This window comes from Carcharodon carcharias, chromosome 4, assembly GCF_017639515.1.
Source record: "Carcharodon carcharias isolate sCarCar2 chromosome 4, sCarCar2.pri, whole genome shotgun sequence".
In the NCBI taxonomy this organism is placed as follows: Eukaryota; Metazoa; Chordata; class Chondrichthyes; order Lamniformes; family Lamnidae; genus Carcharodon; species Carcharodon carcharias.
In genome coordinates this window covers 190,682,816-190,696,465 of record NC_054470.1, presented here as the reverse complement: position 1 = coordinate 190,696,465, position 13,650 = coordinate 190,682,816, and the positions used below count along the sequence as shown (strand labels likewise).

Genomic DNA, 13,650 nt, shown 5'->3' with positions numbered 1-13,650 from the left:
TGGCAATTACATCAATTGCAGTGATCCATGCCAATGTCCCAGTGAGATCGGCTGACTCAAGCATTGAACCCAATGTTCTTTGTTTAAATGGCTCAAACTATTCATTGTATGTATTCATTGGGGTAGAAATTCAGCTGAGTCTGTTTTCAGTGCCCAGTAATGGACGCCTTAATCAGAAGACTTGAGGATCGCTAGAAATGGATCCTTCAGTCTCATCAGGAAACTTGGGAAGAGCTGCCGGTGCTGTCGCATCTCCACAGGCAGCTCACTCTATGGGCTGCCAATGCCCCTCGGTTAGGGCCCAGGGGGATTGGGGAGGGGGGCAATCATGACTCCTGTGAAGTCAGTGCAACACTCCTGCGCCCCAAGGAGGGAAAACAATTTCAACGCTTACTTTTAGTTGATAGTCATGGGGGCCTCAGGAACCTTTAGACCCAAAGGCTGTCCAGCTCATTGGGAACTGATTTCTGTAAATGATTCCCCAATAGGTATTAGGCTCCTAATTAGGATATTCAAGAAGGCGAACACTCTGATGCCTACAAATGAATTTATAATTGCTCAGGCGATTTCCCCCTACTACATTGGCATGCTTTGTACTGGAAAGGGCATATACCAATTTCAACCCTACAAAGTCATCACAGGAGCCAAAGGATGGATACTTAAAAGATTTCATACATTAAATGGGGAAACAGAAACCCTGACTGTGAGATTCATTATGGTTCAGCTGATAAAGGATAGCTTTCACTTGATACACAGGAAAGTATGTCAGTTGTCACTCAAATAATTTGAAGGTTTTATGTAAACCTACATAAGGCCTTTTAAAGTAAAAACTACAAATTACATGTGGCAATATTACAACACAAGGGTTTAATGGCCCAGATTTTGCAGTCAGCGCACTTGTCATTCATCACGCTTATAGTTGCCCACAGACTTTTAATCGGCTTTTGAGCAACAATTTACAGTTACTGGAGATCCATTTCACCACGCCACCCTCTACAAGGATCATAGGGCAAGCAATTCATGTATCTTCAACAAATCAGATTGAAGGACCCTTACTGAGAAACACAGGACTGAATTTTTAAAGCCTAATGGGGGTGGAACTGGAGGTGAGCGGGCCTGGAATTTTCCACTGCCGACCAGCATGCTGGTTTGCTGATATGGTCCTTTTTCCAAGCCACTTTTTCAAATGTCAGGCCAGGGCAAAACAGCTTTTTTCTGGTTGGCAGGTGGACCCGCTGCAGTGACCAGAACGTGGCCAATGAAAGGAGGCAGCCTCCTGGCAGCAGACTGATTGAGTGGGGCAGCGCTCCAGAAACATTTAACAGCGCTCTGGTGCCAATGTCAAAAGATGGCCATAACTGAGGTCACAGCCTGCCCTGGTTCCCTCCCCACAATAACAGTTTGGCAGCTGTGAACGTTTTTATTTGTAAAGATTTTGGAAGTGCTGGAGTCTGCTGTCTAATTTACACAGTAATAACGATGAGTGCTAGCATCTTTAATGTTATTATTACCGGAAAATTTGGGCAACTTATTACCCCCTTCTGTCCACTAATAGGTTAATACCTCCTTGACAGTAGCTTCCAACCTCAAAGGTTCAATTGGAATTCATCATCTTTTCCAGCAGACCTCTGAATTACACGTCCGCAGATCAGAACATTATTAAAATTAAACTTGAGGTGTAGTGCAATGCTCAATGCCTGGTCTTTCCAAAACAGAGAAATTGTGTTATGTGATATTGGCACTTGAATTATTTTATCTGCCATTTTAATGCTAATGTCATGGAAAACAATTTTTCAGCTCTCATTCTAGACTAGTAATCCTAGTAATGTTAGGAGGAGATCAGCTCATTCAAATATATCCAATTTTTTTGAAAAAAGAAACAATTACTGTAAATATACTTTAGCACAGATTGTTCATGCAAGGACTGAACATTAATACTGTCATATCCCCAGCAGCTCCCTGTGAATCCCCTTACACTTTTTCATGTACATCACTCCTTCCATTGCCTGCTTCAAGTGGGCACGATGGGAGGCGAGTGGTGCTGTTCACATTTGGTTGGAATGTTGCTGTGTGAAGACAGCAGATGGTATATAATGAGTAGTTAGACACACTTATCAATCTGGGGAACTGCATTGCCATTACATATAATTACATAGAAATCACAAAGCAGAAACAGGCTATTCAGGCCAAGCAATCTGTATTGGAGTTTATCATCCACATCAGAAATTGACCCTGATCCCAGGTGCCAGCCCTGTTTCCACATCCCCTTATCCACCTTTTTCTTCAATCACCTATCTTACCTTTTCTCCAACGTTGCCATGGTCGCAGTATCGATCACTATTTTCGATAGTGCATTCCACAACCCTCTATGTACACCAGCAACTTACATTTATGCAGTGCCTTTAATGTAATAAACATCCCAAGGTGGATGATGTAAAAAATAATTCCTGCTGAGTGCCCTAAATCTCTTACAATGAACCTGATATCCATGTCCTCATGCTCTAGACCTCCCTCAATCACTGAAATAAGTCAGTTTCTATCTGCTCAGCCCCATTCTTCCACAATTTCGAATCCCCTCTAACAAATCACACTTTATTATAATAGTGACATCCCCACTAAACCTCTGTCCTTGCAAACTGCAGACACTGTTATAGATCTGTTTGTAGCCATTGTGTTAACGATGAAGTACATTAGAGGTAATTTTACAAGTCTATAGTGCTAGCAGGAGCCTCACTCAGTTATGTGGAAAATCACAGGCAGTGTGTTTCTGATAAGTACTGCTGCTGGGCGAGTATCCCTACTATCAGCAATGCAAAGGCAGTGAATTATTCCATTCTGAAATATCTGAAAAGTGTTGTACGTATTACCAGCTTTGCGCTCTTCCCCAATCATCTAACAGCTTTTGCCTTCCAAGGTCCCAAGCAAATCTACCAAAGCTTGTTTATTGTGATTTGTTCATGTCTGACTGGGTTTTATGATCTGTTCCACATTGGCAGTTCCAATTTTACACAATCTTAACTGTTAATCACAAGAACAGTAGGAATTGAGGCCAAGTGCTCTGGCCCATGGAAATTTCTTCAATGACGCATTTACCCTCACATCAGACTGTGATAACTTGTAGAGTTGCAATTTTCACTTTTGCCTCCTTACTTATTACAGTCTTACGTGTCAGTATAACAACTACTTTCTTTGATGGCCATATGTGTACTGTACAGCTGTACAGTTATATTTCTGTTATTCCCAACATCCTAGCCTTTAGCCTTCAACTCAGAGCAGCTGTTAACCATCTCTCACCCCAGCTTTAATATGCTTACCTTCAGCAAATCCTGTGTCTCCCTACCCAGTTGTTTCCCCCTTGTATGGACCACATCGCCATTCTCTCAAGCCCAAAGGGTACAGATTTGAGCCTTATCTGAACTGGACCAGCCATATAAATACTGTGGCTACAAGAGCAGGTCAGAGGCTGGGATCCTGCAATGAGTAACTCATCTCCTGACTCTCCTAAGTATATCCACCATCTACAAGGCACAAGCCAGGAGTGTGATGGAATACTCCCCACTAGCCTGGATGAGTGCAGCTCCCACAGCACTTGAGAAGCTTGACATCGTCCAGCACGAAGCAGCCCTCTTGATTGGCACCACATCCACAAATATTCACTCCCTCCATCACAGTAGCAGCAGTGTGTACCATCTACAAGATGCACTGCAGGAATTCACCAAGGCTCCTTTGACAGCACCTTCCAAACTCACAACCACTAACATCTAGATGGGAACACCACAACCTGGAAGTTCTCCTTCAAGTCACTCACCATCCTGACTTGGAAATATATCGCCATTCCTTCACTGTTGCTGGGTCAAAATCCCGGAACTCTCTTCCTAACAGCACTGTGGGTGTACCAACACCCGTGGACTGCAGCGGTTCAAGAAGGCAGCTCACCCACCACCTTCTCAAGGGCAACTCGGGATAGGTAATAAATGCTGGCCCAGCCAGCAAAGCCTACCTCCTGTGGATGAATAAAATAACTGATTTAGCCATCCATTGTCAGATTTGCCTGGGCCACATAAAACATTAACAGGCCCCACTCTCATCTGCCAAAACTGCCCACCACTCCAGAATCATCCTGGAGAGCAAGAATAACCCCTGACTTCTGTGCACTACTAAACATGTCATTAAACATTAAACGTCTCCTGGCCTCTTCATTCTCACCTTCAGCGATAACTGCACATTCTCAAGGGCAATTAGGGACAGGCAATGAATGCTGGCATTGTCATCCCATGAACGAATTTATAATAATGGTTTTCTTTATCACAGAAATTGATACTAATTCTGTTGCCACCATCGCACCCTTCTTTCTCTTAATCCCAGCTCCCCAATCCCCCACCCCCACCCCTGCTACTCTAGCCCTGAATCCGTGTCTTTCTTGAGTTTCTCTCCTATCTCCCCTCATGTCCCATCACTCGATAGGCCTACCTCATGATCCATTCACCCTACTGCCACTGCACTGCTGAAGGCCAACATTCTTTCCTGGTGCCCATGATAGTTGACATTGTAAACGGTTTCCTTGCTTCAGGTACTATTCTCCTCCCTTTCGGAACGGCTGTCATCACCCACTTTCTCAAAAGAACCACACTCGACCCCTCTCTCCTGCCTCTCTTTCATCTCCAAAGTCCTGGAATGCGGTGTGGCCTCCCAATTTTTTCCCATCTTTCTCACAATTTCATGTTTGAATTTGTCTCGTCAGTTTTCCACACCTGCCACAGCAATGAACTGACTCTAATCGAAGTCATATATGTGACTGTGACCATGCCGTTCTCTTCCCTCTATAGAAAATCTAGTGAACATGAAAAGCACAACATAAAAGTAGGTTGGGACTCACATTCTGACATCGTGTTTTGTCATTTCCCCCAGATTTTCCTTTGATAATTCTACTGTGTAAGTTGCTCATCAGTTGTTTGACAAGTATTAAGGAATTATGATCCAACTTCATCGTGATTGACCATGATTCCTTCAAAAATGTTAACAAAGTTAATAGTGCTCTCAGAAGTTGCATGCTGCAAAGCCAGAAGCACTGATTGTTTAGATTCAGATCCTGCCTCAACATAATTTGCATCCTTTTTTCACAGATCCAAATGACTCAATTGCAGTCATTTTGATAATGGTGTTTACGTGTAATAATTATTATTCTAATTTGATATGTAGTAAATTCAAATTCTGCACAAAACCCCAACATCATTACCACCCTCAAACCTAAATATCAGTTGATTTTTACTTGCAGGCTTTATAGGCTCCTTCTTCCCACACAAAGTCTGATGCTCACGTAAACCTACAGTCATTAAAACAGCATCTGTGACCTCCTGAACCATTAATACATGACAGCAGGTCTTGTGACAGAACAGGAGAGATGCTAATGATCCTGTAACACTCAGTATGAGCTCCTGAATCTGTTAACAACGTGAGGGTAGGTAGGTCTTGTGAGAGAACGTCAAAGGGCTGTTCATGATTGTGCTGCAGACTGTGCTGGTTATCATACAGATGCAGAGCTGAGAATCATCTTTTCCCTGTCTGTTCTACAGCACCATTCTGCATTGCTGAGTAACACTCGATGGATTTTCATTAACATTTGACCTCCTCCTGCCTCCAACTTCACATACTCCATCAAACCTTAAATTGTACTGCCATGGGACTAATGTTTGGAACAAATTGACATTAGTTGAAGCATCAAACCCAAACAAATCTTTTTACTGTTTTCTCACGTGGCAGACTTGATGGACCAAAAGGCCTCCTTCTATGCTGTACTAGTCTATGATTTGTCTACCAGTTTTGTCCCCGATCCTCCTTTTCTCCTGTTGGCATTTTTTCCTTGCTGGAGTTAGTTTCATTGATTTTTTTTATCACGTCCCCCACTCCCCACAATTGCTTAATTCAAGTGATTCTATCTCATGTCTTAGCCTATACAGTCCTCTATACATCTCTTTTATGGAGGATATGATTTTAACTCTTACTGCCCAGCAGAACCCAAAGAGATAAGGCAGGCGGGCAGTTAAAAACCCTCTGAGTTACATACCTGCCAGAAAGCCAACTGGATCTTGCCAAGTCCAATTTCAACCTGAACAGGCAGCAAAGGCCCCTTCCTGAGGCTGATGGGTTCCTAATTGACACAGGCAGATTAGGAATTGATGATAGGGAGGCAATACAACACAGAAGGAGGCCATTCAACCCATTGAGTTCATGTCGGCTCTCTGTGAAGCAGCTGAATCTATCCCATTCCTCCGCTGTATCCTCGTAGCTCTAGGAGTTTAAGTCAATTACACCCTGACATTACCTTTGTGCTCATTGATTTGTTTTTATTTCAGTTTTCCAGCAAGAACAGGATATTGCTTTTATTGAAAGTCTCATTCCGGTGTGCAAATCCCTCAATAGCCTCACCGTTCCTACCCTTGTCAATTAAAGGGAGATGGTGGTTTAGTGGTATGTCTAGTAATTCAGAGCTAGTAATTCAGAGATCCAGGCTAATGCTCTTAAATTCAACTTTTAAAAAAATCTGGAAATAAAAGCTATTCCCAGTAATGGTGACCATGACACTATCACCAATTGTTGTAAAAACCCTTTTGGTTCACCAATGTCATTTAGGAAAGGAAATCTGCTGTCCATACCTGGCCTGGCCTACACGTGACTTCAGAGCCACAACAATGTAGTTGACTCTTAAGTGCTCTCAAGGACATTTAGGGATGGGCAACAATTGCTGGCCTTTCTAGCAACCTCCACATCCCACCAAATAATGGAAAAAAAACCTCCTCCAGCCTTAGAACCCTCCAAGATTTCTGTGCTCCTCCTATTCTGGCCTCTTGAGTATCCCAATTTAAATCATCCCACCATTGGCAGCTATGTCTTCAACCACATGGAACCCAAGCTCTGAAATTCCTTCTCTAAAACTCTGTTTTTCCTGCTCTCTCTATCTTTCAAGATACCCCTTAATACCTACCTCCTTGACCAAGCTTTCCTCATAGGTCAATCCCTCCACCCCAGGAATTAGTTTGGTGAACCTTCGTTGTACTCCTCCTATGGCAAGTATATATTTCCTTAGGTAAGGAGACTAAAACTGCACATAATACTCCAGGTGTGGTCTCAGCAAGGCGCTATATAATTGTGGTATCAGAACCTGTATAAACAGGCGTTGTTTAGAAATTCTAAAGGCGTAGGAAATTCCTAACCTGCAGGTGTAATGATCTCCTTAATCAATGCTGCTACCCTCCTTCTTTCTTTCCCTATCTCCTGAAGGATCATGAAAATGCCACAAAAATTAAAAAAGGAGTGATTGCCAAAATACAAACTATAAAAGTCTTGGAGGGAAAAATATTGGGATTAAATAATTTCCTGGACATTGTATATGGTGAGTGCTTCAAGCTGGGTGGAGAATCAGCTGCCTAACTCCATATCTTTTATCCTCTTTGAGTTGGATATCTCAGTTTGAGATTATTGAGTGCTTCCTCATGCAAAACAAACAGAAGAGACAATGATGGGAATGGAGATTAAAAAACTGTCACTGGTATAGTGTTCATAACCAATCATAAACTGCACATTCTTCTATCTTAGGAGCACCTCATGGAAGCCAACATTGACTCGTTCCGATGTGCCATGACACGGGAGTCCAACTATAAAAGGGTACAGTGTATATTTTGTTCATAATTTGGAAAGTGTATGTGGAATAACTTGCATCTCTACTTCCACTCCTCATGGGGAAGAAGATACCTTAAAAAGCACTTTATATTGGAAAGGAAAAAGAAAGTGAGCATCAAACAGGAGAGGAAAAGGGAAAGATGGGAGGGTTAAGATACAGGAACTACCATAGAGAGAGGTTTTGAAAAGGCTTTTGAAAGTAGGAAGGGAGGTAGTAAGACAGTCTAAAAACCAGCTGGAATTTCTACAGGACAAGAGCATAGCAGTTGAATGACTGGGGAAGTTGAACAAAGAGATGCACAGCCCTGAATTTTTCAGTTGCCGGGCATGAGCTATCGGTGGGCCCGGGAGAAGCCAGGAAACAGGTTCCCGACCGTGATTGGCCCCCCACCATGATTTCGCTCCGGCTAGCCAATTAACGGCCAGCCAGCATGGAATGTGCGCCGAAAAGCTCAGCACAGTCAGGGCGGGAGCAGGAAGAGGGCGGGTGACGACGTCACCATGGGAGCGGGTGAGCACTTTGAGAGAGCTCCCTGAAGGCAGACAGCTGCCTCAGGGAGCTGCAGACCTGCAAATAATGAAATGAAGCAGTAAAAAGCTGCAAAGAAAATGCCCATGCACCACAGTCAAGCACATGAAAGCATACCTCATAAAAATGCTGTCCCCAGATATTTCTTTTTATTTTATTTCCTAATGGAGATTTCATCTCGCCCTTGGATGAGGCTTCATGAAAAATGTAAAGGCCGATTCACCCGTCCCGCCAACCATAAGGTTGGGTGGGCCACGAAAAATCGCAATGAATTGCGCTGTTAATGGGCTTAATTGGCCACTTAATTGTCAGCAGGTACGCTTCTGACTTTTGCATGTGTTCACCGTGCAAAATATCATGCGAGTGCGCGATGATGTCAGGATGCTCGCCCGACGTCATCACGCGCGATTTTACACCCAATTGGGTCTGGCGTGTGCCTGCCTGCAGGACGTAAAATTCTGCCCGTAGTTTTAGAAGAGTAGAGTTAATACTGTGACATAAAGGAGGAAATCACTGAGTTAGGGCAAAGCAAAGACATGGAGAAAGTTCAGAGTAAGGATGAGAATTTTGAATTCTACTCATTAGGGTCTGGGTGAAGTAATCAATCTCTGAGATGTTTGAAGTATGGGATTTTGTGAGGATTTAAGACAGAGAAACATGTTAGGTAAGTGTTAATCAAAATGTTTGTCAAACCTTGAGGCCAGAAAAACAGCTTTTGCAGTGAAGGGGCCAACATGCAGAGGTTGTTATGATCCCAGTTGATGTTACTACTGGACAAGTCAGATCCCAGGATGGAACCTGGCTTGATAGACCCTAACTTTATTTTTTTTGTTTAGTAATGTGGAGGGCTGCTACTGAACAGTGACACAGAGTCCCCTGATTAGCTTATAACAAAAGAATAAAACATTTATTAAACAAGAATAGATTAACTATATTACACTACTCCTTCAACCACAACTATACCTTTACAGATACATACAGATTCATAAGGATAATACAAGTTACAAAATCTACCTTATACTCTAATGTTCACAATAATTATGCAGTTCATGTAAACCAATGGGCAACCTGTGGTCAGACACTCCACACTCTGAAACCAACTGACAGATGCCACCCAAAGCAGATGCTATGGATTTCTTATCAACTCCTCCCAGATGCTTGTCACACAGTGAGTCAACCAGTCTAACTGAACTCCGTCTTTCTCCCGAGGGTTTCCAATCTCAACGCTCAAAATACTTGCCTTGGAATCTTCTCCCAAATGCCACTTTCACTTGTATGTCTTCAACAAGGATCCACTTCTAAGGGTTTGTACTCTCCTTCCAATGTTCTCTTCTCCTGGATGTCTACATGCATTCACTCTCAGGTATTCAGCTGTACCAAGCAGGACACTACATCTTCACAGGCTATAGTAAGGAGTCACCCACCTTTGGTTGTCTCCTTGGATCTTCTGGCTTTTCGCAAGCCCACTTTGCCTTGATTCTGTTCCCTGCAGTTTTCCCTCTTTAATTCAGAGCCTTTTCCTCTGCTCCATACTTTAACTTCACTGAACAGGCTCTATTCCAGATTCCTGTCCTTGTCCTTTGATGAAACTGCCATCTTTTCCTGTATCACTCCCTGGTTTTGGGACTTTCTTCTTTGCTCTTTGGAGCCTACTTCCTGCAGTTTCCTCTCCTGCTCCCAGCTTCTCCTGGCACCTGCTTCCAATTGCCCAAAAACTGCTTTCTGTTTCTCCCTGTGTCTCTGTGGGCCCCTGTTGCTAGGCAACAGCACAGTTTTTCCTATTTTGCTTTAATTTCCATAAACCACTTCAAGAGTCATAAAACCTTATTAAAATTCAGGTACACAAACAGGGCTTCAGACCTTGTGGCCCCACTCTAAAGTGAAACCAAAATCTGGGCTTCAACTTTCTAACACACAAATAAAAAAAAATTAACTAAACTTAAACCTAAAGCTATAGCTTATTCTTAACACATATAAATACACATATAACTTAACTATCTCTAGTTCTAACAAAGTGGAAGAAAATCTTGTTTGCAGAGTGGGTGCAGAGATGGATTTGAGCTTAGATTTGAGAAAATCTCTAAGGTTTCCCACCTCTTGACTCAATCTGAAGTGGTAGCTGGGGAGATTAATGGAACAATAGTCAGAGATGCTGGTGGGAGCCAAAGAGTGTGTTGTCAGTAGACAATTGAGGAAGAGACTTTGGAGGAAGTGGGAATGGTCAACAGTATTCCAGGCTGGCAAAGAGGTCAAGGAGGATGACGAAAAGCCATACTGTCCTTTCTGACACTGATGAATGCAATCTCAGTGCTCTGAGTAAGGTGTAAGCCAGACAGGTAGGCCTCAAACTGGGGCACATGAGAACCTAGTAATGCACAGATGGGCAGCAGCCCCAGGAAAGTGACAAAACAACAGACCTTGAATACTACTAATTTACGAACAAAGGTATTTTAATGTCTCTAGTGCTCAAAAGTAATTTGCCATGGTAAATATTTGATGCCATCATGTAAATTAAAGTATCCCTGGCATCAGAACTTAGTTCATTTAAATTACTTTGTTATTTTTACCCCCTACTCAAAATCCAACAGTCAAGTTAGTGCTAGCAGCCAGAAACCAACCGCAAAGAGTTTTCTAGAAATTACTCACAAGAGGAAATTAGGAGTGTCAAGCTAATAAATTCTGTTCAGTGAAGTATGTCGTCTTGGTACTTCAATGCAATGGTGTAAGCGCAGAGTGCAATGATCGAAGGACACAGTACGATGATCCAAGTGTAGAGTGCAATGATGCAAGGACAGGGCGCCATGATCTAAGGACTCAGTGAAGGTTTATAATCTCTTTGCATCTATAAGTCCACATTTAACAGGGTCCCAGTCTTTGTTCAGCTGTACTGAGTAGGTTCAGTGTGGATTCTCAGTGCCTCCCCACAGAGAGGAAGCTAAGGGCAGATCAGCATGGGATGATGTACTCGGCTAGCAGCCAGCTCAAGAATGAACTCGCATTTATATAATGCCTTTCACAACATCTCAGAACACTTCACAATGATTTACTTCAAATGTACTTCACTGTTAAGCAGAGAAATGAGACAGCCAGTTACTCTGTTTTATTGCTGTTGGCTGTGAGATAAATTTTGGACAGGATTCTTTATTTCTACTTTGAATAGTGCAATGAGATCTTTACTATCCATCTGAAGGGGCAGAAAGAGCCTCGATTCAACATTTCATCCAAAGGACAGTGTGGCGCTCCTTCAGTTCTTCAGTACAGTTCAGCCTAGATTATGTTCTCAAGTCCCTGTGTTGCAACTTGAACCCGTGACCTTCTGACTCAAGGGCTGTGAGCACTATCCACCTCCAAGCTGATAGAAGAAGAGGCTCGGGTGCAGATCACCTGCCCGTGTCATCAGGGAATGCCACTGTCATTCAAGAAATGTTCTTCTTAGTCAACAACAACAACATATATTTAGATAGTGCTTGTAATAAATAAAACATCCCAAGGCTTTTACAGGAGAGTCATTAAACAAAATATCACACCAAGCCACATCAGGAGATATTAGATCAGATGACCAAAAGTTTGGTCAGAGAGGTAGGTCAGTCAATGCTTTATGTCGGAGGAGTATAAAAAGTGCAGCAAAAATAGTTATTTGATTCCTGGGATAAGAGGGGTGGTTGACTAGAATGGACCTATACTCTGGTGTTTCGAAGAATGCGCAGTGATCTTCTTGAAGTACATAACATTCTGAGGGGACTTGGCCAGGTAGGTGCTGAGAGGCTGTTTCTCCTCATGGGGGAATCTCGAACTAGGTGTCGTAGCCTCAGGATGTGGAGTCCATTATTTAAGACTGCAATGAGACAGAATCTCTTCAATCAAAAGTTGTAAACCCTAGGAATCTTTTGTCCCAGAGAGCTGAAGATGTTCAGTCATTGAGTCTATTCAAGGCTGAGATCAATATGTTTTTGTACTCCAGGGGAAACAAGGGATATTGGGATGGGGCGAGAGAGTGGAATTGATGTGATGATTTTATTGAGTAGTGGAGCAGGCTCGAGGGGTGGTGTGGCCTATTTCTGTTCCTGGCCAGGATTTTTACCTTGTCGGTCAGGCGGGCCTGAGAGCAGCCGCGAAGCTGACCACCGCCCGCAATCAGGCCCCAACATTGATTTCACGCTGGCTGGAACCCTGTCACATGAGCAGGGACATGTTATAGGTGAAATTTAAAATTTTTGATTTAATTTTTAATTGCTGTTGGAAACCTCATCCCGCCCATGGATGAGGCTTTCTAAAAAATCCAAAGGCCGCTTGGCCTTTTCGCCTGTCCACCAACCGGAAGGTTGGATGGCCAGCGAAAGTTTTCAGTCAATTATTACTTTAATGGCCTTAATAGGCCTGTTAATTGTCGGCAGGCACGCTGCCAACTCCCACTTCTCGCCTGCTGACCGAAATATCATGCGAGTGTGCGATGATATCACGATGTTCGCCCGACGTCATTACACATCATTTTATGCTTGAGTGGGTCGGACACGTGCCCACCCACTCAGTGCAAATTTCAGCCCCTATTTCTAATGTTTGTTTGGAACTCTCTACTCCAGAAGCTGTGGAGACTCAGTCGTTGAGTGTATTCAGGGCTGAGATCAATAATAGAACAATTTTTGGCCATTAAGGGAATCAAAAGAAATGGGTTTAGTGTGGGAAGATGAAGTTAAGGGAGGAGATCAGTCATGATCTTATTGAACAGCAGAACAGGCTTGAGTGGGCCATATAGCTTACTCCTGCTCCAATTTATTCTGTTCCTATTTAATCCTGTAAACCAAACCTACCATCATCTTATTGAGATAAAGGCCTTTATGTAGGCTTATTATTTTTAGTGAATCAAATTACAGTTGCCATAGTTGACAGCCATTAATTTATTTACAATAGCACAACGAAAAAGTCAATAACATTGATGAATTGACTACTACTAAATTTGACCACTGGCCATATGTTTAAATCCGAGGTGTTGTATTTCACCAGGCTGCTGGGAGGACAGCTCCAGGGAAGAGATATGACCGTCTTGATTTATTTCAGTTTCCACAGATCAGAAAATCTGGGCTAACCACCCCAAATTCAGTAAAGGAAAGGGTCTGTGGAGGTGCAGAGAGTACAAGTGAAATCAAAATGCCAAGTAAAAATGTGAATTTTGTAATACTGTAAACAATGGATGCAGTCCTGTGTCTGTATGCCAAGAAGTGAAACACTTTGAGGTTTATTGAAGGTTAAATGAACAGACGCACTCATAGCCAATGCTATGATCTAATTGAAAAAAGATGTAATTGCAGAGGAACAGCATAGTTTCCAACCAGTCCAGCTCAACCTTCCTGGTCTCTTCATTTCTTTTTATCTACCCTCTCACATTAAAATTTCTCCACTTTTATACATTGCTGACCATGTTATTTTGCATGATCTTGGATGCATTT

The 13,650-nt window shown here is 42.7% G+C and overlaps 1 protein-coding gene across 1 annotated transcript in view; it reads left to right on the top strand.

Moving 5' to 3' along the window:
• Positions 1–13,650, top strand: part of cfap99 (cilia and flagella associated protein 99) — a 155,047-nt gene that overhangs the window by 61,089 nt on the left and 80,308 nt on the right. The window contains exon 7 of the mRNA XM_041185362.1: positions 7,594–7,662. Within this exon, the coding sequence (XP_041041296.1) occupies positions 7,594–7,662 (69 nt within the window). The remainder of the gene's footprint in view (positions 1–7,593; positions 7,663–13,650) is intronic.